This window comes from Sander lucioperca, chromosome 10 (genome assembly GCF_008315115.2).
Source record: "Sander lucioperca isolate FBNREF2018 chromosome 10, SLUC_FBN_1.2, whole genome shotgun sequence".
Taxonomy (NCBI): domain Eukaryota; kingdom Metazoa; phylum Chordata; class Actinopteri; order Perciformes; family Percidae; genus Sander; species Sander lucioperca.
In genome coordinates, this window is record NC_050182.1 from 29,250,843 (window position 1) to 29,275,357 (window position 24,515).

At 38.3% G+C, this 24,515-nt stretch overlaps 1 protein-coding gene across 5 annotated transcripts; it reads right to left on the reverse strand.

The window, feature by feature from the left end:
* Positions 1–6,349: 6,349 nt before the first annotated feature.
* Positions 6,350–24,025, reverse strand: LOC116049324. 5 transcript variants are annotated; one of them, XR_004898568.1, is made up of 15 exons: positions 23,741–24,024; positions 22,843–22,912; positions 22,323–22,718; positions 21,922–22,218; positions 21,687–21,786; positions 21,540–21,551; positions 15,253–15,323; positions 12,245–12,301; positions 11,729–12,124; positions 11,328–11,624; positions 11,093–11,192; positions 10,937–10,972; positions 10,796–10,828; positions 7,081–7,176; positions 6,350–6,943 (listed from the first exon to the last, which is right to left on the reverse strand). XR_004898568.1 is itself a non-coding variant. In XM_036006321.1 (14 exons), the coding sequence occupies exons 2-14, from the start codon at positions 22,880–22,882 to the stop codon at positions 10,428–10,430; spliced, it is 1,845 nt and encodes a 614-aa protein (XP_035862214.1). In that variant the 5' UTR covers positions 22,883–22,912; positions 23,741–24,024; the 3' UTR covers positions 9,490–10,427. The 5 variants fall into 5 exon arrangements, 4 of the variants coding, with proteins under 4 accessions (XP_035862214.1, XP_031154732.1, XP_035862216.1 ...); XM_036006321.1 differs by lacking the exons at positions 6,350–6,943; positions 7,081–7,176 and adding an exon at positions 9,490–10,437; XM_031298872.2 differs by lacking the exons at positions 6,350–6,943; positions 7,081–7,176 and adding an exon at positions 9,490–10,440.
* Between the last annotated feature and the right edge of the window lie 490 nt (positions 24,026–24,515).

The following is a 24,515-nucleotide window of genomic DNA, read 5'->3' on the forward strand; positions in this document are numbered from 1 at the left end:
CACCCAGTGTTGGGAGTAACGCGTTACAAAAGTAACGCAATTACAGTAATGTATTCCTTTTTGCTGTAACGCAGTAATATAACGCATTACTAATTAAATTTCGGTAATATTATACTCGTTACAATCTCAGTAACGCGAGTTACAACGCATTTTAACGCAACATTTAATGGTGCAAACACCGCGACACATTTCTTCACAGGAAAAAAAAAAAAAGGTGTATTATTTTCCTGTCGCTGTATTCGATGGTTGAGATGACTGCAGAGACAGATACATTTGCGAGATGGACATTATTTTCAGGAGTTATTACACTGCGTTGAAGTGAGCTGTCCTGTTTCTGTTCCCGTGGTCAGAGCCAGAACCAGAGATGGTACGGACAGCATGTATGTCCCAACAGGTGACGGTACGTCAGCGGCTGACAGATATAAACATGTCGGGAATTAATGTTGAGGCTTGCTACACGTAAATATCATTGCATTTTATCAGCCGTGGAGAGTAACTATGCTTGTAGTGGAATCGCTTCGAATGACGACCAAAAACGCTTGTCTTTTACTGTGACCATTTACTGTTCAATATGTTGCAGTTTTACAAACAAGAAAGTGAACAACTTGAGTCTGACGGACATGTTGCTTCTCAGTAAGCTAGCAAGAGTAGGCTATGTCGGTACACGATCCGTTCTGCCTGCACGATCCGTTCTGCACATGCGCGGTTGTACGAGGATTTACGACACTGCACGATCTGTTCCACGCTTCCGGTCGACAGCCAAGCTAACGTTAGTTTAGCTAACAGCTAATTCGGCTAACTGCTAGCTGAGACAGCATGTAATAACTTTAAAAGACCCTCAAAATAAAACTTGAAAATAAACATTGACATATATAACAAACACCTAACATATATAACAGCTGTTACGTCAGTTCTACTTTACTTGTGCTCATTTAAAATACAATCACTCAATACTTGTCTTTATTGTTATTACTGTGAAGTCTTAATTTAGCTGTAGCCTGCTTTTCCCATTACGTTTGAGTTAACGTTATTTTAGACTGAATCTAGCTGTCAGCTAGCGGTTAGCCGAATTAGCTGTTAGCTAAACTAACGTTAGCTTCCCGGTGGAGGCTAGCCATAGGCTAGCGTGGAACAGATCGTGCAGGTCGTATGGATACGTAAAACAGTATTATCTTGCGCATGTGCAGAACGGATCGTGCAGGCAGAACGGATCGTGTACCGACCATAGACTGTATATATTAATGGACAGAGCATGTGTGACGTCACCCATTGGTTTGTGGAGATCAGTTATCCGTCGTCGAGTTTGCGTTTATGGGCGCTGTCGGTACACGATTCGTTCTGCCTGCACGATCCGTTCTGCACATGCGCAAGACAATACTGTTTTACGTATCCATACGACCTGCACGATCTGTTCCACGCTAGCCTCCACCGGGAAGCTAACGTTAGTTTAGCTAACAGCTAATTCGGCTAACCGCTAGCTGACAGCTAGATTCAGTCTAAAATAACGTTAACTCAAACGTAATGGGAAAAGCAGGCTACAGCTAAATTAAGACTTCACAGTGATAACAATAAAGACAAGTATTGAGTGATTGTATTTTAAATGAGCACAAGTAAAGTAGAACTGGCGTAACAGCTGTTATATATGTTAGGTGTTTGTTATATATGTCAACGTTTATTTTCAAGTTTTATTTTGAGGGTCTTTTAAAGTTATTACATGCTGTCTCAGCTAGCAGTTAGCCAAAATAGCTGTTAGCTAAACTAACGTTAGCTTGCCTGTGGAGGCTAACGGCAGTTGAGTTGACATTATTTTAGACTGAATCTAGCTGTCAGCTAGCGGTTAGCCGAATTAGCTGTTAGCTAAACTAACGTTAGCTTGGCTGTCGACCGGAAGCGTGGAACAGATCGTGCAGTGTCGTAAATCCTCGTACAACCGCGCATGCGCGAACATTTTGCGCATGTGCAGAACGGATCGTGTACCGACAGGCGCAGCCATCCTGGTTGCGGATGTGACGTTTTTAGACGAGAGGGCGGAGTGAGGGAGGAGCCATAGACTATTGGGCGGTGTCTGACTGTTTTTTTTTTTTGGAGTTGGCAACGCTGCTGACACTCTACGTTACCTTACACATGTTCACTGGCAATCTGGACGCAACTGCTGCTGAAAGCTAGCATACATAATTCGAGGTAAGATATAGCTTCGCTAGGTTTTAAATATATCTTTGTCCAATAGTTATATTACATATAAGATGAGTCACATTGTAAAGTAAATGTATCTGAAGTTACCATGTAAATTGTCTGTAACGTTAGCTAGCCACTGGTAAAACATGCTAACGTTAATTTTCTGCAAATCGAAGTTTACGTTGTCCTAATTTAAATGTAGTGTCAGCGAAATGCAAAACGGGGATTGTTAATGCTCATAATCAATAATCATTATCTAACACTAAGTATTAGCAGATGTATAACAAAGTTTCTTAGAACGTTTGGTTAACTGTAACAACCATAATGCACTGATATGTCTTGCTACTGTTTGCTCCATCAGTCTATGTTTGGCACAATTAGCCTTTACATGCTTTTAAGAGCTAACGTTAGCAGAAATAAGCTCATTTAACTAAATTAAAGTTACACTAAAGAACAATAGACTGTTGTTGATTCATATGTATTCTCCCCCAATAATTAATGAAGTACAGTTACATGCTAGTGTGCATATATATGTAACTATGAGGGGCTCAAATGGAAATTGATGACTCTTTTTTTCACAAATAGGAGTGTGGAGAGCCACGATGGCATGTGCACCCACCCAATACCTCAGAAGTAAGTCCATTTTCTCTGGCATCACCCAGAGATGCAGGTGGAGGGCTGTTAACAATCCGGGGAAGATCGACAAGGCTTGCAGGGTTTTTTTTCTTTTTCCACTGTGCATTACAGACAACCAACAGACTGTCACACTATGCTCACTTTAATTGTAAAGGCAGCTTCTATTTCTTTACCCAGGCATTTGGACTTGACTGAACAGAGTGCTGCACAAGTGTTTTAAGCTATATTTTTATATTGTGGTTTGTAATGTCAAACATTTCTACTGTAATTAACAATGTGACACTAGTGATTCAACTACCCTTTTTTTCATATGCAGACATGTCTTACCTTGACCCACAGCAGTGTTTTATGTGTGGAATGTACACCGGATTGTAAAAGGTGAACTACATTATTTAATTCATCAATTTAACCCCTAACATAATCTTAAAAATATTGCCAGTGTTGTTTGTGGTTTATGTAGTTTTTGTAGTTAATGCCCATTTCAATGTGAAATAAAGGTCTTTCTAAAGCTACATTTGTTTTTCTGAAGCAACTATAGGAACATGCACAATATTGTAGTCATACAAGAAGACATTGGTAATTTGATAGAATTTGTAATTGATTAAAAGTGTCTATTTTGGCTTTAATCAACAAAAATATGATTTCTCAAATGTTACCATACTTGAATGTTGACAAAGAAGGATCAGGGAAATGTAGTTTGTGCTTTTCTTGTGTCTTTATGTACTTGTCAATTTTAATCACCATGAAAACACTTCACCAAAATCCTTTTAGATTAATTTATAGACATTTATTTTGACATACATAGTCAAGTGTTTAGTAGGTAATTGAAAATGCACTAGGTGCTGTTTAATCTGTGTAGGGTTATTGCAAATTCATTATAACAAAAGTATTATCACAAATTGTTGGTTGATTGTGGTAGATGAGAGGCAGCTGGAACCCAGACTCCCACCCTCTAGACTCCACTCCTGCAATAAGAGACAGACAGAGAGAGGGAGGGAGGAGAGACAGACAGAGAGAGGGAGGGAGGAGAGACAGAGAAGCTACCTAGGAGCAGCAGGCCTAACAGTAACACAAGAGGACACATCTATTACAGGACTCACATTTTAAACCTCTAAATACCAATGACTGCTAAAGTGCTAAAAGTTGGTCTGTCCTTTCAGCAGAAGAAGCTGAACCGAAAATGATTTTCTGGCATCATTATAATCAGAACACACTTGAGAACTTTGGATGTGGTCAATGCAATCTGTTTTCCACAACAAGATGAATGGCACCAAATACGCTGCTCTATACACCAGGTCTTCCCTCTGGCTCTGGTCATTCAGTTTTCAGTGTGGATACCTTTGTAAAGACAAACATGTAGTTAAGAGATGGTAGATCACAATGAATTATATTAATATATGAGCTTGTACATGAAGGCATGCTTCAGTTGAGGACATGCAGTATTAAGTAAACATACTCCTACATGTCAAATTTATCTTAGACAATGTGTATTGTACGCAACACTTACATTACTTACATTTTAGTAATAAACAATTTGTAAATATAGATTGTAACATGTATGTGACTCATCTTAAAACAGACTAATGTGCTGACAGAAGGTCTTCAAATAGATTAGCAGACAACTACAGTAAGTGGAAGAAAGACCTCAGTGTAACAGCATCGGCAACAGTGGTTAATAACTCCTGCAGCATGCTTGTTAGGTACATTAACGGTCTGAAATAATGTATTTAGAATTTTGAGAAAAGAATATTGAACCTGGTGCTTTATACAATACATTTGGCTGCAGAACTGAAGATTTTTCAAGATAGAACACTTATGTAACTTTACAATAATATATATATATATTTTCACGTGCGACATTTTATTGCAAAAACGGATATTCTGGCCTACTGCCCCGTCCGTCGACGCGCTCCAGCGTGGCTTTGTCCGAGGTGAGGGTGACGGTGATGCTGTGTGGGTGTCTGTGCCTGTCCTTCGGGCGCCTCCGGGTAACGTTGCCCAACTCTCGGGCGGGGTACATATATTTCAGTATATTCAAGTAAAAGCATCTCCGCTTGTCCCGTGCGAATGCCCCACACAAAACTCAGATGTGAGGGGGTACTTTCTAAATCACAAATGATTCTAATCCCGTACGAATAGGATTTATATGAATTTGCACTATAACGTTAGCTATATCAGGCTTTGACTTTAAGCTAACATTACCATTACATGCGCATCGATTAGCAATAACATCACATATGGTTAAAAACAGATTACCGGCGAGACCGTTGTGCATACCTACTGTATACGACTGTAACGTTAAATATATTAATTTTAATCCGCTTATACGGTCTGGTCTGCATAACGTTATTAGTTAGCCCGCTAGCTTGGTTAGCAAGGTGCAATCTAGCTAGCTAACTGATATTCATTGGGATGCTAATGTTGGCTAACGAAAAACGGTATTAAAACAAAATGTAACGTTACTTACCGGAAAAACTGAACTGCCGACTCCTTTGAGTGTCTTGTCGTACAACCGAACGTTGAACAAGACATTATTAGGCGACCAAGTGTCACAGTCACGAAGACGAAAGCTGGTCAACCCCCAAAGTGAAGTTTACATGCCATGGATAAACTTTGCTAAACCTCTGTCATGATTGACAGGCCTCGAACTGTCAATCACATCATAGCCACGCCCTAAAACATCCCCCGCTTTATCGCCGATTTTAAAATCAACGAGACCATAATTCAAAAAATGAACATCATTCTGTGTTGCAGAAGACTTAAAACTAGCGATTGAGAATATAAACTCTTAATTGAAATGTTTACTGAGGTAATAAATCAAGTGAGAAGTGGGTCATTTCGCCATAGACATCTATAGAAACGGACCTCCTTTTTGCAACCGCACGTGTCGCCCCCTGCTGGAATTCAGATAGAATGCAGGTTTAAGGCACTTCCGCATTTGCCGCATTTTGCTGAACCGGATGCGCTGTCCACTAATACATACAGTCTATGGTACCGACAGGCTACACAACAGACAACTTCCGAGTAGCCTACTTCAAAATAAAAGCACTTCCTAAATAATGTTAATAGTGAGTTTTAATCACACTATAATTGAACATTTCCTTTAGAGTGTTTTAACCTAAACAACATGAATTTCTTATTGAAGTGCTATAAACAAACATTTTACAACAATGCCATACTTTTGAGTATTTTCATTTTCTCCTACTTCCCTATTATACGTTTTACTTATCTATTTTGTATAGCTTTAGTTACTTTGCATATTTATATCAATTATACAAAATATGAATAATCTATGATGTATTAAAGTGGATAAAGACAAGACTTTATTGATCCGGTGGTGAAATTCACAAGCTAGCTGCCAAATCAAACTTCCCCTGTTATTTTGGTGAAAGTAACTCAAAAGTAATGCAAAAGTAGTGTAACGCATTACAATTCAGAGACAGTAATATTGTAATATAAATAATTACTCTCAAATGACAGTAACTAGTAATCTATAATGTATTACATTTTGGAAGTAACTTGCCCAACACTGATCACACCCAATCGGTTTGACTAGATCACATCATTGCACACAAAAACTTTCACTTTTTCTTCCATTTCAGACAAAAAGGAACCAATCTCATTTGAAATTTGCACTGATGTCTCACTTCCTGCTCATATGATCACACCAACAGTGTTGTGGTAAAAAAAAATTGTCCCTCTATGCTAGACCTCTCCTGTTAAAGTGGCATCACTGGGGCTTTCTGTAGTTACTCCTGCAAACATTCCAACTGACAGGATCTTCTTGCTGAGTTGTAGACTGAATTGTTCACAGTGATGTCAGTCATTCGTGGACCTTGATCTCCAACATAAGCAGGGTTCAGCATTTCACCCTTGTTTGGATAAAAGTTGTCGCTCTCTTGGAAAGCTAGGTTCACGTAATGGATTCTGCGCGTGGGGTGGACCATTTTAACAGATAAACTCTGCTTTCCTTTAACTTGCCAGCGATTCTCCTCGCGTTGTGTCAAGAAGTCCTCCAGCTTGACTGTTTCCTCCTTCTGGCGCCCCCAGGACAGTTTCCTGGTAGTGGGAAGGATGAAGCCAGTAGATGCTGAGTTACCCATGACAGGAAATGGAAAATGGGTTGAAAAGTCTGTGAATCAAAAAACAAAAAATTTACCAAATGAATATAACACATTAAATGAAAAATACAGTGCTAAACTGTAGAATCCACACACACCGTTTTTTATCTGGAAAGTAAAAAAAGGTCACAGGGATTTCTGTCCTCACCTCTGGTTTATCTGTTGAAGCTCCAACCGTGAATGGGAGATGGTCAGGCTCTTCCATTTTAAAGACCTGCTGAGCCAATTGAAGGCCTGACCTCATCTGTCATCAAAGGAACAATTAATTGTATCCTTCTGGATGAGTTAATCACTGCTGATGAATGGATCTTGTAAGCTGTTCGTATTAATCAGTCCATCAATCAATCACCGGGAAATTTGTCAATCACAAACACACAATCAAAGCATTACATGTCATCATGTTAAAAGTTGTATGTATGCATTGAATCATTTATCATTTATCATTATTTAATTGATTTGGTTTCTCTGTACTGTTTTGTACTATGTATAATATAAAGTATACGGTAAATACAAAGTGTATAAGATGTGTTCACTGAATGCCTACAGGAAAGAGTTACAGTCTAATAAAAAGTTATTCTGTTTTAGAATTGCACTTCACGTCATTCCTCTGAAGGTATTTGAAACCTTCTGAAATTTAATTGTATAATATATATTAATAGATTCTGCCACATTTTCAGTTTCCCATGAGATGGTTTATGTCTCTCTAGCCCCATTTTTGCAGCATTCAAACTTTTCAATATCCTAGCATATGACTAGGATGTTTGGAATTAGGGACTGTATTGAAATTATTGGCCACAGAATTTGATGTACTCACATTGCACCCACATAAAACAACAGAAGTGAAATTAGCAATCTCCAAAATGTATGACAAATTTAACAAAATGATGCATCTGTTAACCTAATTTCAGCCATTCTTTATTTTTAAATGAAGAGCTGTCGCTGTCTCTTTCTATGACACAGCTCCTGAACTTCCCAATTTAAAATGTAATGTTTATCATAAAAACACCCATTTTGTTTCCTGGAAAAATCTCTACATTAAGATGCAATGGCATTGCTGAATGAAAGACAAATTCTTCTACAGTTAGCTGTATCAGATGATACCGATAAGTAAATGTAAAAGTGTAAATGTATTTCTCTCAGAGTAGAACACTTAAAGGTTTAAAATGGCAGAGATTATTTTCTTCTACATGCCTCAATTTGAGCTATCTTGTTGTTGAGGAAAATACAATCACACATCACACTTGTCACCCAATTTAGTTTGCTTCCTCTTCTTGTTTCACTCCCACCCTTTCAAGACTTCAGCTAGTCTTAAAGCACCACCATCTGGCCAACATGACTGCATGAGTACTGAGAGGGGCCATTTTGGATAAAACCTCTATGGCAGTTAAGTTTGTAACAACCTACAGTATTGTTAAAAAAAAGTGTCTCTCTGACAAGTCTGGTGTAGGAGCTCCAGATTTTGGGTTATCTAAAGGTTGAGTAAGAAAGTAAGCAGCAAATATCTTTTCTTAAAAACTGAATATATTCATGAGTCAAAGTACACAGAATGAAAAAGGTTTATAGAGATGAAATGTATTTTTTATATTTTGTGTTTGTCACATTTCAGCACAGTGTTATCACCGGCTATAATTATCATTTGAGAAACACAAACGCAAATACAGATTTACATGCCAGTTGACAGTGAATACATTTTTTACAATTTATTTCTTCCTCACAAACATGTTTACAGTAAATAAAACTTTGCTTTTCAGGGAACTATGCTGCTAAAACATTCAAGCTTTGTCAACAGAATATATCTTGTTTTTTGTCTTTATTTTTGCAGATTTTTGTTCCCATTAACATAATGCAGTTTCTCTGAAGCTAATATGTGAATAAGATGAAAATGAGCTTGTCAAACAAACATATTACACCCTGAAGCAAATAATTTGCCTTTTGGCTTAAAGGGGCAGTACTCAATAATCAGAAAATGATATAGCAGTAAACAACTATTTGCTATGTAAAGATATAGTGGAGTAATGGTGTCCTGAGCAGTGAAGGAAGTCACACTTCTTCTGTGTGAGTCAAGTTGTCTAAAATAAGCATGTTGAGTTAAAGCTTTAGTGCGTAACTTTTTTATATTAATCAACATCTGTTACATTCAAGCCATTGCCAAATGAGTTGCTACAAAGCTAATTAAGACTATCAGCTCCACACAGCTCTATCTGTATTTCTCAGTATGGCTATGTTCAGAAACTGCTGTCATCCAGCGACTTTCGTGTGCAGAAAATCAAGTGAAGATAATTACCTCTTCTGAAGAGTACATCATGTTTTTTTAATACTCCATGCACTCTTTGGCTACTAGCAACTGCGTGGAGGAGGGGTGGGGGTGGTGCGCGATCACGGAAGGCTTGTATCACATGGATGCACCGACAGTTTTGTTATCATTACTTAGAATTCCTCATGAAAGAGACAGGAACTACGCACTATAGCTTTAAACATGCAAAGAAACATGACAAATGTACAACATTGGGCTAGTTATCACTGCTAAAGAAATAATTAATATAAACATTGTTTTTTTCCCTCTATGACAGTATGATTTTAAGAACAATGTACTCAACACATTTGATGCAAAAAAATCAGATAGGTTAACAATACACAAATAACATTGTAATTTTACAATGATTGACCTGCACGGAAAGGTTCACTTGGTAGACAGAGTTACTAATCTCCATATGTAAATGTAACATTGACCACGAAATGCCATCACTCCCTACCCGGGTCTCTGTCATGATACAGCAATAAATGTAGATAAACATGAACACTAAATCAACCATACAAAACTAAAACCCAGGTAACATAAATGCACACCCAACATTAACAGAACATTATTAAAACACATTTTAACTAGGACAGAAACCGTTCAGAACATACATTTTTTCCTATGAGCCTTTTGCATTGCTTCAGCGCAGAACAGTTCAAATGACCCCGCCCCTCACATACAGAAACTTAACATCCTTAGTTATCTCTGCTTAATATGATCTGTGCATAGCATACTTAAGCTGATTATTACAAACAACAAATGTGATTACGTAATGAATGTGTTTTAACAAAACATGAAAGAATAAGTAGTGAGCACTAAAAAGTTTAATTACAACTAAATTTGGATTTACAGTGAGACAGGCCCTCCCCCGGTAACAGAAGAATAAAACTTGTTTGCTTCGACCAAAAGACATGCCATGTTTGTTACCAAATTGTTTAAGATTCAATCACAATGTGGGCAAAATAGAGACAGATGAATAATAAGAAAACACTTATTAATACCAGATACATATCATATGAAATACCAGTTCTGAATTGTGTGCAAAAGACATGGGACAGTAATGTTGCTCTGTATCTGCTGAAACTGAGTTTTAAATATATTTTTTAAATGGTTCAACTGTGAGGACATCACAACAAATAAAGCAAACTGGGTGGTTTCACATATTTAAGTGAAGTTCCTTTTTTCAATTCTCACCTTTAGATTCTCCCCCTGATTTAAAAAGAAGAACAGAAAATAAGGCATTGCCATTTCATATAAAGACAGAAGCATAGATCGTATCGTAAAGCAGAATCAAAAATAAATGTGTTACTTCTGCAGAGATATGCAAGATCAATGAAGCATTGGTGTGTAAAGGTTTATGGTTGGAACAGTACAGAACTAGTCACCAAATTATAAGATGAAAATCCATTAAAAAAATCCTTTTGCCTTTAATCAGAATGGCCTACAATAATTTCAGCTGTTTATTGCTCTTTTAAAATGTAATCCATGACAACCTGTAGGCTACCCCCCTGTTCTCACACATTCCAGAACTTTTAGGGCTAAAATGTACAAAATGTTTTCTCACCTGCGAGACAGTCTGGAGAGGCGGTTCCACACACTAAATGTGACAAATAGATAAAGAAATAAATACATGAATCACATTCTAATGAGAGAAAAAGAATCAGTAATGCACTAAAAACTGGATCTGATATATTTTTCTCTTTACCTGCCTTCTTGATTTTGGAGCTCTGCTATGCGTTTCCTTAAGCAGACAGAAAAAAGTATTTCTTTGAGGAGCACTTCACAAACTTCAGAATTAGACAATAATGAAATACATTCCTACTTTGTTAATCTCTGTAATATAAGTAAGTAATAAACTCACTTGTATCTTTTCACCATGAAAATGCAGAAGACTGCAAAGATCACAGCTGTGCCAAACGCTGCCACCGTGGGAATGATGATGTGGTTATAGTTTTCTGTACCTGCAAATAGACAGAGCCGTATATAAGGTCAGTACTTCCTTTATATTGCACAAATGCAAAGAGGACAGCATCCAGCATATGAACTTTACATAAAGAAAATCCTCAAAATTCAACAACAGAGTAAAAAGATCTCACGTTTTACATAAAGTGTCAATGTTGTAGATGATGTCTTCTGTCCATTAAATTGAGCTGTACAGGTGACGTCACTGTGATCATCCTTCTCCTCAGGAATGATGGTCAGGATGGACTGGGCCTCCCAGTAGCCCAAACCCATTTCCTTGTGGTCCTCTATTACCTCATCTGCTGTGCCTCTACTCCATGTGAGTTTAGGCACATGGGAGGGGCAGGTATGGCGGACTGAACAGGTGATAGTGTAGGGACGATCTTGAATGGCCGTCTTTTGGTGACTCAGTGTAGGATTCGGAGGATCAGCTATCAATGAAAAAAAGGAAAAGCAGATATTAAGCAAGAGGCTAATTATTGTAACATAGAAAATCAGTATAGATTTATGACATTTTGGAAAGTTGGTGACATACGGAGCATTGTGAACGTGACGCAACTCTCCACAAAGGAGAACTTGTCAACGGTGGATGTATCAGTCTCTGTTCGTGCTAGTTCGATCCGGAAACAGAAAGGGCCGTTGTCATGATCTTTAATGTTAGTAATTTCTAAAGAGCAGTTGTCCTGACCTAGCTGCCCTAACAACTTTGTGCGGCCCCTAAAGTTTTCCAAGACCTGCGTTCTATCCTCGTAATAGATGCGTTGGTCTCTATCAGTTGAACGATGCCAGATCCCTCTGAGTCTGGAGGTGGGCAAGTTCTCTTTAGGATGGGTGAATGAACAGGGTACCACAACACAGGATGTGACCAGGGCGTCAAGTTTCTTTACAACATCGGCCCTCCATTCTTCAGTAAACACAGGGCTGATAATAGCTGAAAGAGAGTTTTGGAAGTAACAAAAAAAAAAATGACTTTGTGTTAACAGATATTTTTGTTTGAATGGGGTGTATATAGTAATGAGATTGGAAACAAAAATGATTACTAATTATATACCTGCCAGGACCAGACATAATATCATCATCTTGCTGTCTTTGTCCATACTTCTCTGAGCTTTTGGTGGTGTTGAAATGAAAAGAAAAAAATATGGCAAAACAATTACATGCAAGTCCATGCAAATTACAATATAATTGCAAAAGTGAACTCGAAAGGGTATTTAGAAGTATTTTAATTAGGGCTGTCAGCATTAATGCGTTAATCACGACGTGATTAATGGCCGAGCATAACGCGTACGCGTTAATTTTTTTTAATCGCACTAATCGCATGCCAACATTTATTAATTTATTTTCACTTCACTCGGCTTCACATCGTGCCTAACAGGCTACCAATTTGACCCTTCGCTGCACTTTGCCATACTTCCTCATAACACATCCTGCTGCTGCAGGCTGCAGGCATGATGGAGAAAGACAGCAGCAACGCAATTCTGAATGGCGCTTTTTATTTTCCAAAACTCCCGGACGGGTCGAAAGCCATATGCACATTGTGTAAAGTCGAATTAAAATATCACCGAAGCACGTCAAGCTTGAGCTACCACCTACGAGCTAAGCATAGTACAGTTAACATGACTCAGGTTGATGCTAGCGGGCTCAGGCAAAGCACTATTTTGGAGAGTGCTACTTGCCAACCTGTGGATGAAACCAAATCCAAAGAAATTACTACCGCTCTTGCAAAATGGGTGGCAACTAACTGCAGACCTGTCCGCATCGTAGAAAACTTGGGTCTTCTACGATTACCATGTTCTGACCCGTCTTATACATTGCCGTCGAGGGGGACAGTAGTTTCACACATACACAGCCTGTACGACACGGAAAAAGCAGCCAAACTGGAACTGCTGCAAAGTGATGCAAGGTGATCACTGAACGTCAGTAAGGGACCATTCGGTATTTATGGAATGGACCACTGGAGGAAAATAGGGGAGGGTCATGTCTTTTTATATTTTGCTGAGGGGAGGGTCATCCAACATTTTTTAGTCTGGGTGGGGGGGTCACCCAACTTTTTTATTCATGAAAAGAGCAAAATTTCAAAGTGGCTTGTTTGGTGCATATTTATCCATGTAGCTCTCAGTCTCGGCCCCCTAGCAGATGGTCTGACCGCATAGTGGAGTTTGCTGGGGGGGGGGGGCAGGAGGAGCACTGCCCCCCTGGTGGCTCAAACGGGTAATTGCATTGTTTAAAACATTAGTGGAATAATTACATCTGGCATGACCAGATATTAAATAAATATCTTAAATAACACAAAACAACTAAATGGTGGTAGGTAATACATCAGAGTTCATATACTGCTTTAGTAAAAAAATATTACCTGGCTGACGATGGGAGCAGCAGGACACAAAAAAACGAAACTTACTGTTGCACTAGTCTGGACATCTTACCGTGCCAACCTTGCAATAAAGGTTTCCTAAATGCCATCTATATAAATGTGATGTCAGCTTGCTAATTGATTGTGGGTTTTGTGTAGATTTGGACTTTTATACGTTTATTCCACTTTGTTTAAACAGCGAAGTGGAGGCCTCGTATGTGACGCTCATATCGGCCTTGCTGGATATACCGTATCATTTACCTTTTTGTGGATCTCCTGATCGCTGTGGATTACTTTTTTTTGTCATTGGATTACGGCAAAATGCAGATCTTTTTTCTCAACGTGTCTTAATGCTTTATGGTGTGACTGCGCTTGGTTTCTGCGTTTGGAGAGGCATCTCAACAGACTGTAGGTCCAACACTGATTGTTCACGGTTACATTTTAGTTGAATTTAAGCGTCTGTCTATTGCGTTCCAAAACAGCCGTGCCGCGATTGGATTTCATAAGGGCGAATTGTTAAATTCTTACAATGTAACTTAAAAACTTTAAAAATAAACATATATGTTTTGGAATATAATGTTCAGCTTCGGCAGCTTTACCTATGTGCTAAAATATACAATGACGATAGTGACAAGTCCATAGCAACCAGTGTCGAATTGGTTATATCCCAGCGTCCTTTGCTGAATGGTCTCAATGTTTTATTGTTTTATTTCATATGAATACTAGTTTACTAGAGGAGTAACTTAGTATTTGAAGTAATGCAGTAATGCATGAAGTGTGCATTTAGTTTCCATGCTTATTGTGTTTCCACAACAATATTAGTGAGTAAATCTACTGAAATGGCCACCACACCATAACAGAGGAGTGTGATGTGTAAGATGAGAATGCAGAGGTTAACTCCTGTACATAATGGCTGTAAAAATCAAATGGCATCTGTACTTCTTTGTTAAGTGCAAACTTGCACGCGAGGGGAGGGTCATTCCTTTTTTTCAAATCGTTTTGGAGGGTCATAGGAAAATTATTACTGACAAGGGGAGGGTTACGTCTTTTTTAAGTTAGAGGCCACAAAACTCCTCCGATGGTTCCTTAATTAAATAACGAACAGTCCCTAAGTAATCAAAATTATTTAGGAGTTACTGCACACTATATTGACTCTAGATTCAAATGCGTGACTAGATTCACACATTTTTCTTTTGTTTACAGTAAATAAATAAATAATAAACAAATACAAATCTTAAAATCAAGTTCATAAAGTCACTTTCTTTGCGTTCATTTGATTCCCAATCAAGATACACTGGTAAGAATTGCTTTCCATTGTTAATATGTACTTAAAAACAGTTCTGAAATGCAAAATAATACAATTTTAATCATGTGATAAAACGTGATTAATCTATAGAAATTCAGCGATTAATCGCGATTAAAAAAAATAATCGTTTGACAGCCCTAATTTTAATTTATATGACAAATGTACCCATAGATGATATGCATTATTGTTCAAAAGGTTTGTCTGTTACATTGGTTTTTTTTTTCTTTCTTTAACATAGATAAAAACAGTATATTCCAAATACTCCAATAGTGCTAAACCTAGACTAATCTTCAATTTCTATTGTGATGTTTGAATATTAGCTTTGCTAAAGCAGCACATCTATATTATATATTCTTAAATTATTATTCTTAAAGTGTAATTTAGTGTTCTAAAATCTTACCTGATTTTGCTGCTATATGGCGGATCACAGCTGTATCTGCTAGCCTGGAATTCAGTTCAATAAGACATGAACTGTAGGGGAAACACAAAGCACTGCAGGCAAAACTACAAAGAGAGTCCTGTTTTGTTTTTTTGTGTAGAGGCAGTGACAGTTGAGTTCATGGTGTAGAAGGCAGGGGGTGGTCTCTTCTCCATTTGCTTAAGAATAGTTATACCTGACTAGACCTCTCCTTTGGTCATTTGAATGTCTTTGTTTATTGACTTTCAAGGAGCCTTATGTTTACAATAAAAACATCTCTGAAAGAGTCCTGTTTTTGTGTTTTTAGTTTTTGAGACAAAAGCACAAAAGTATTGTTTTGGCTCTAAGAAGACGAAGAAGACATACTTTATTGATTCCCGAGGGGATATTGATTTTTTTTGCTGTTGTTATTTTATAGACATAAACACACACACACACACACACACACACACACACACACACACACACACACACACACACACACACACACACACACACACACACACACAGGACCTAACCTGCATTAATGGAGAGATGTCAGAATTACGAGGCTGCCCATGGACAGGCAGTTGGGTTGCACTTGCTCAAGTGCACTTTCACACTGCAAACTTAGCTTGTATGGGGCAACTATGCGGACCTGAACCAACGACCCTCCGGTTCCACCGAGTCCCCACATACTGAGCTTCTGCCGCCTACTCAAGCATACTGGATATAAATTGGATGGATTGAGATTAAATGCTGACTTTTTAGTTTTAGAGGCAATTAAGGGCAGTGGTGGTTCTGGCCTGAAGGAAGAGACTTGAGGCAAAGATACTGTGTGAGGTGAAAGGGACAGGTACATGCCTGTGATCTGAAAACAACAAGAAGTTAGTTACCGGTATTGTAGTTTGGCTGCTGATTTGGCCTGCTTATCAACAATGTCAGCAGTCGGAGCTGCAGCTGTGGCATACTGAGAAGGAGCCAGTTTGTAAAAAAACATCCATGGCAGTTACATTGTAATGAAGCAATACGATCACGATTGTTTTGTGGTTCTTATCCTATCATCTACTGGCTTGGCCTCTGTGAGTTAACTCTGAAAGCAGTTATGAGATCTCTGAGAAAAAAGTGACACAAAGCAGGATTCAGTTCAACAATGTTCTAAAAGTTAAATGAGACACACAAGAATATACAGGCTACATTTTCTTTGCTCCATTCACTTCGATGATGAGTAGATAGATAAGAAAGGGGCACCTAAAGGAAAGGAGGATTGGTTTAAGGTAGGTTCATGCATATAAATCTTCAGGAAGGAAAACAGTAACAATTCATATTACCAATTCATGATGCCAATTTAAACGGATGAGAGAGGCTTTGTTCAGAGTTTTCACAGAATGGAATGTAACAGATTCACAACATACGTCTGTAACTGTCATGTAACTGTTCACATGCTGGATCTAGTTAACGGAGTAGGGTTAGTCGCATAATGATGAGGCTGCCACAAGGGGGCGTGATACACATTGCTTAAGGCAGTCTGGAAAATGTCCTAGGATGTAATGCTGTATGCCAAAGATCTTCAACAGGGGGTCCGAGACCCCTAAGCGGTCTTCAGAGTCAATGCAGGGGGGCCTCAAATTATTGTTAAGTTTTGAAAGTTTTTTTTATATTATCAGCAAATATAAATCCCCACTGATTATAGGCTTACTGGCCCATAGGTAAGGTAGTCCCTAAGGTAGCCATCCACAGATACAGTTCATCCTAAGGATTCACTGTGCCACATGTATGTTTAACATTAAAACCTGATTCATAAAATCATGCCAATTATCATTTATAGCTTGCAAAAAAGTATTGTATAAAGGCTTTAGGCTGCCCACAAGTTACTGTAGGCCCAGTTTAATATGCAACTTAATTTTATACAATATATGTAGTACGGGGTCTCTGCTCCGTCTCTCTTTAAGTTAAGGGGTCCTTGGTTTAAAAAATGTTAAAGACCCCTGCTGTATGCATCGGCCCATACTGTACACATGTCAGGAGACAACTAAATGAGAAGCCTCTCAAGTTGTATGAACGTGTCACGGAGCATTCATTCCGCAAGTAGAAACGTGTACATTAACAACCTATTGTCCAAAATAAGTCTCGCTGACAAGTTTGGTGTAGTTCTAGATTTTGCTCCAGTTGAATAAAAAAGAAAGCGCAAAATATCTTTTCATGAAAATCATGTACATTTATGAGTCAAAGTATACAGAATGAGGAAGGTTTGTAGAGATTCAACCCTGTGGAGCCTGGCAGTGGCGGATGCAGAACGTGACAGATGGGTGGGCCTGGATTAAGTCGAGGTGGACCTGAATCTAGGCAGTTGTCCCGAATCATCCACATAGTTCCTGAATATATTATAGATGGATTATCATTTTCGTTGTTCAAGATACTGCTCGTTCAACTTCCAATTATGATTAACTACACTGAAAAAAGTCTAACATTGCTGTTGTTCGTTTAATGTGTATTTTCTCGTTGAAATAGCTGAAAATTATTAGTTTTTTCATTTAAAGTAAACGTTCTAGTTTATGTTTATGGTTGAATCCATTTTTTTTATATGGATACAATATAAATTGGCAGCGGGACATTAAACTGAATTTATTCATTTGATCAGAGCAATTTTTATTAGATCTGTTGAAATTCTCGAGAAGCCAAACCCACGACACGCGTTCGTCCAATCAGCTGCCGGTCAGGGGCGTGGAGCATCAACCATGGATGTATGACGTTGCGACACCACGCTTCAGTCTTGTCGGACATATGGATCTCTACCGTAAGGCTCACACCTGAATTATAAAATGTATGTCCTGGTAAATTCACCATGGGTACTGCATGATGTCTCAGGAGTTGTGCTACTATTCACAGCTCCATGATTTGTTTTCTGATGACATCAATAGTCTCGTTTCGGGTGTTCAGCTGAAGCAGACTGTTTCTCTTCATACATTTGAAACAGATGTTCAATGTTATCAATTTACTAAACAATAAATATAAATGTGTTCTAAAGGAAAGTGTTCTGAGTAGTCATTGATCAAAATGTATTAAAATCATTTTTTTCAAATTTGATTTACTATACGTTTGAAATAATGACAACTGTTAGTTTTTTATTTGAGGCAACCTAAAATAATTAATTTACTCAGATGTATAAATAAGTAGTTTGACCCAACCTTTAAAAGGTGGTTGCTTGGAGTTAGACTTTTCAGGTTAAACTAAATAAAATGATTTACTTTGAGTCAATGTCAACTATTTCGTGTGATTGATTACTTCAATTTTTTTTAAGTTGATCCAAGTTTTTTTTTTTTCAGTGTATCTCATATTTTTGATTAGGCTAAATAAGCCAACATATCAACAAACTATCTACTATTTTCAACATAATAAGTCATAGTTTTGACCTTAACCAAAACATTATTTTATCTCATGTATTGTTTTCTTGTCCCTGTAGAAATGTGTTGCTTTACGTTGAACATTGGACGCATTTGAGCAGAAGAGGACCATAAAGTGCTCTGATATTGGCGAATTTACGTTTCTAGGATGGCGAAGGAATGTCCCACCCTTATCAACCTCTGATTGGCTAGTACTCGCTGCCTTCGTTTATTGGATTGGTTAGGTTTAGGGATGAGGAAGGAGATTGGTTAAAGTTCGGGTGAGAATACCAGAGTAAGCCAATCAGAGGCAGGGTAGGGCGGAACATGGCTTCGCCCTCCTAGGAAAACATAAATTCGCCTCCGTTTGTGCGTCTTCTTCTGGATTGGTTTAAACCGACAGAAAGCTGCCAGAGCTTCTGACCTGCGGGGAGAAACACAGCCTTCACCCGCACACATTGAGAGTTTAAACACACCCAGCTGCAGACATTCACTCCCAGTACTATGTCCACTTTCTGTGTGCTGAGCCTCAGCAAAAATGAGTGAGTGCAACTTGTTTAGCCATATTAAAGCATAATCAAGCTACCATGACACTTCTAGCGAACGTTACCGTTGTAATAGTGCTACATTGATATTACATTGACCAATGAAAACACCAACACACTTAACTTTTTAAATAGTTATCAGGCTTACTTATAATTTTACTGTTTTTAACATGTTATAGATAAAATACACCACATACAGTACTAATATCCATGTTCATAGGCGCCGAAAATACTGAGCAAGTGCCAGACTGCCAGTAGGCTGCATTCATTTAAAATTAAACATTGTATTTGGTGCTAAGTGGAGCGTCTGTCATAGTATGCCTAGGCTACTAGACAGGTGGAATTGATTCTTAATTTACCATGAAGCTGATAGCGGTAACGTGTTCATCTCCAATCCTATCTGTATTTGTGAGAAGTGGCGTTGTCCTGAGGTGAAAGATTTATTATCGAGCCAATAGGCGTGTTTGTTCGTGTCGGCCGCTGTCCATTTCCTAAGGTTCTGAAATGCAACACTGCAAACATTTTTTGACTACTTTTTTTTTTTAAAGGGCGTGCGCCCGTGAGCACCCACTGAGGAAAACATAAATCGGCGCCTATGTCCATGTTTAACTATACAGAGTAGTATTTTTTTGTTGTTAATTTGATTGGGCGGGCCAGCTGTCAATGTGGGCGGGCCCACAGCTCCGCGCCTGTTTGGAGGAAAAAGGAATTATCAATCAAGCAATGATGAAGCAATCACAACAGTGTGAGCACAAATCAAAAAAGTAATGTACAAATAATTTTCTTTTACTCATATCTGTTCAGACATATGGAAATGGTGGGTGTTTAATTTAATTAAAATGTATTTATTTTATTTTGTGGAGAAACAGTTTTGTCACATTTTAGCACAGTGTCATCACCCGCTATAATTATCATTTGAGAGACACTAGCACAGTGCATTTAATACACATTCACATGCCAGTTGACAGTGAATACATTTTTTATAGTTTATTTCCTCCTCACAAACAAACATGTTTACAGTACAAAACGTTGCTTTTCAGGGAACTATGCTGCTAAAACATTCAAGCTTTGTCAACAGAATTGTATAGCTTGTTTGTCTTTATTTTTGCAGATTATTGTTTCCATTAACATAATGCCGTTTCTGTGAAGCTAATATGTGAATAAGATGAAAACGAGCTGGTCAAAGAAACTAATTAAACCCTTCAGCAAATAATTTGCCTTTTGGCTTAAAGGGGCAGTACTTGATATTCAGAAAATGATATAGCAGTAAACAACTATTTGCTATGTAAAAATATAGTGGAGTAATGGCGTCCTGAGCAGAGAAGGAAGTCACACTCCTTCTGTGTGAGTTATAATCTGAGTTTCTCTGTTTGTTGTTTTGAAAGCCGACTGGCCACGCGTGCATGTGAGTGCCTAGTGCGTCGGTATCTGTAGCCGAGGGATGCGACAAAGTTTTGGTATTTGAAAAAGGGAATGGTCTGTGAGAGCCGTGTGGCAGCAATCCCAGACCACTTTTTCTTCTGAATATCGAGTACAGCCCCTTTAATTTCAGTTAAAAAAAAAAAAAAACACATGTAGGATTTAAAACTTTCCAACTTTGCTGTCTCCACAGTGGTAGCATCAAAAAAGGACAGTGACAGTCAGCGATAGACAGTAATGGAGGGCACTGGTCACTTCTTCTGCTTTCTTTTGATTATCTAAAAAGAACAAGAAAATACAGATATGATCTGATTCAATTTTGCAATCAGAATGCGATTGTGATCAGATTTCTTTGAGGAGTCAATACAATCTGTACCCTGGGACCACATTCTCAAGAAAAAGGTTTCCCATCTCAAGTAAACCAGACAAAAAGCTACAGACAAGCCCTCCCTCGGTAACAGAAAAACAGAACTCATTGTTTGCTTCGACCAAAGACACACCATGTTTGTTGACAATTTTTTTAAGATTTGATCACAATGTGGGCAAAATAGACAGATGAATAATAAGAAAACATATCATATGTAATACCAGTTTTGAATTGTGTGCAAAAGACTGCGATGGGACAGTAAATGTTGCTCTGTGTCTGCTGCATAGTTTTTAAAGCAGAATCAAAAATGAATGTGTTACTTCTGCAGAGATATGAAAGATCAATGAAGCATTGGTGTGTAAAGGTTTACGGTTGGAACAGTACAGAACTAGTCACCAATTTATAAGATAAAAATCCATTAAAAAAATCCTTTTTCCCTTTAATCAGAATAGCCTATAATACTTTCAGCTGTTTATTGCTCTTTTAAAATGTAATCCTTGATAACCTGTAGGCTACCCCCCTGCTCTTACATATTTCAGAAATTTTAGGTCCAAAATGTACAAAATGTTTTCTCACCTGCGAGACAGTCTGGAGAGGCGTTTTTTTTTTATGAGGAGCAAAGAACAAACTTAAGAATTAGACAGTAATGAAATACATTCCTACTTTATTAATGTAATAACTGATCATGTTAATCTCTGTAATATAAGTCAGTAACAAACTCACTTGTATCTTTTCACCATGAAAAAGAAGAAGACTGCAAAGATCACAGCTGTACCAAACGCTGCCACCGTGGGAATGATGATGTGGTTATAGTTTTTTGTACCTGCAAATAGACAGAGCCGTATATAAGGTCAGTTCTTCCTTTATATTGCACAAATGCAAAGAGTACAGCATCCAGCATATGAACTTTACATAAAGAAAATCCTCAAAATTCAACAACAGAGTAAAAAGATCTCACGTTTTACATAAAGTGTCAATGTTGTAGATGATGTCTTCTGTCCATTAAATTGAGCTGTACAGGTGACGTCACTGTGATCATCCTTCTCCTCAGGAATGATGGTCAGGATGGACTGGGCCTCCCAGTAGCCCAAACCCATTTCCTTGTGGTCCTCTATTACCTCATCTGCTGTGCCTCTACTCCATGTGAGTTTAGGCACATGGGAGGGGCAGGTATGGCGGACTGAACAGGTGATAGTGTAGGGACGATCTTGAATGGCCGTCTTTTGGTGACTCAGTGTAGGATTCGGAGGATCAGCTATCAATGAAAAAAAGGAAAAGCAGATATTAAGCAAGAGGCTAATTATTGTAACATAGAAAATCAGTATAGATTTATGACATTTTGGAAAGTTGGTGACATACGGAGCATTCTGAATGTGACGCAACTCTCCACAAAGGAGAACTTGTCAACGGTGGATGTATCAGTCTCTGTTCGTGCTAGTTCGATCCGGAAACAGAAAGGGCCGTTGTCATGATCTTTAATGTTAGTCATTTCTAAAGAGCAGTTGTTCTGACCCAGATGTCCCAACAACTTTGTGTGGCCTCTAAAGTTTTCCAAGACCTGCGTGCTATCCTCGTAGTAGATGCGTTGGTCTCTATCAGTTGAACGATGCCAGATCCCTCTGAGTCTGGAGGTGGACAGGTTCTCTTTAGGATGGGTGAATGAACAGGGTACCACAACACAGGATGTGACCAGGGCGTCAAGTTCTTTTACAACATCGGCCCTCCATTCTTCAGTAAACACAGGGCTGATAATAGCTGAAAGAGAGTTTTGGAAGTAACAAAGAAAGAAATGAGTTGAAGCAGGTCTCTTTGACATGTTGTGTAAGTGGGGTGTATGAATGGATGAGATTGGAAACAAAGAGGTGACCAATTGTGTTACCTGCCAAAAGCAGACAGAATATCATTCTCTTTGTGTCCATATTTCTCTGAGTTTTTTTTGGTGTAATACGCTGTGGTGTTTAAATGAAAAGAAAAACAAAATGAAGTGGATTAAAATTATGTGCAAGGCCACAAGTATGTTGTCTTGTACCCCTGTAAAGAATCTTGAGATTCATGCCTATGAAAAGCCTAATACAAATACATGTCAATTACTTACTTGCATGCCAATTACAATACAATTGCAACAGTGAAGTGATTTAAATGCATATATGTATTTATATGGCATCATAGATATATCATATGAAGAGACTATGTCCTCATATGTAATAGGCCTATACTGTATGTATTTTCACTTATCAAAGGTTAAAATATTAAAGCTTTAGTGTGTAATGTTTTGATATTAATCAACGTCTGTTACATTCAAGCCATTGCCAAATGAGTTGCTACAAAGCTAATTAAGACTTTCAGCTTCACACAACTGTCTCTGTACTTCTCAGTATGGCTATGTCCAGCAAATTGTGGCGTCCGGTGACTTTCCCGTGCAGAAAGGGAGGGGGGGTTGCGGTCATGGACAGTTTTGTTGTCATTATTTAGAATTCCTCATGGGGCGGCAGAAACTACGCACTATAGCTTTAATTACATCATGTGATCTGACATCTGACTTTATTCTCTTTTTTCTTCCTTTTCTGTATTCAGTGTCTGAAAGTGAAAGACAATAAAATAAATCTAAGTATGTTGACAAACAATTTTGATACAGTACATAACAGAGGAAAACATTTTTACCGTGTTAGGGCCTTTACCAAACCAAAATATTCAGAATTAGGATAAACATATGGATCATATTGTTCATGCTGCTGTAATATTTTCACGTTTCTCAAGTTTTAGATTTAACTACTTACCCAAATTGTGAAATTCCAAGTAGCTCAGACAGGCTCTGTCTTGGCCTACTGTGTCGAGACAGCTTACAGTAAACAACAACTGCAGTGTCCACGCTGGCAAGATGCAGTAGGCTTAATATTACCTCAATAACATCAACAACTGCACAGCAAGTAGTTATACTCAGTGACACTGGGAACAGAGACAGTTTTACTTTCTCTCGCTCTCTGACTTACTTTCAGCAAATGTTTTCCTTCAATAACAGAAACCGCCCACTTCCAGGCAGAGGCACAGGATGCACCCTGCATTAAGGGCAGTGCACAAATTATTGGGTTCAGATGGGGGGGTGGGGGGGTGAATTTTTTTACAAAAGCTTCTTCAGCAGACCCTCTTCTTGACTTACAAAAAAAGCTAAAATACAATCCCCCTAATATCTCAAAATTGGGACTGTATAAATATTATGTGAGATGCTTCCTATAAAAGAGCGAGAGAGTGATGTATCATATAAAAAGGGATTAAAGTAACATCAAACAGATGGCTTTCATGTGTATTTGGCCCTGGCTGTAAGCAGAGGACAACAATCTTATCTCTGTTTCAGGGCTCCGTTGTTCCCTATCACAGCCAAAAAAGAAGCTAATGTCAGTTAATGCATATTGATCTTAATGTGATATGGCTACTAATTAAACATTATCTCTAGCAGAGAGCACTTTTTACAAAGGTCTAAGTTCTATTCAGTTGTGCACACAAGCTTAATTCCTTCAGTCCAAACTGATCTGGACTAACTAACTTTATAATCCT

Coding starts and splice junctions, on each gene's coding strand:
- LOC116049324 (XM_031298872.2), bottom strand. CDS start 22,882: ATGGACACAAAGAGAATGATATTCTGTCTGCTTTTGGCAG. Junction 12,302..15,252: donor CCATATAGCAGCAAAATCAG/GTAAGATTTTAG, acceptor CACCACCAAAAG/CTCAGAGAAGTATGGACAAA. Junction 10,973..11,092: donor TTCATGGTGAAAAGATACAA/GTGAGTTTATTA, acceptor TGTCTGCTTAAG/GAAACGCATAGCAGAGCTCC.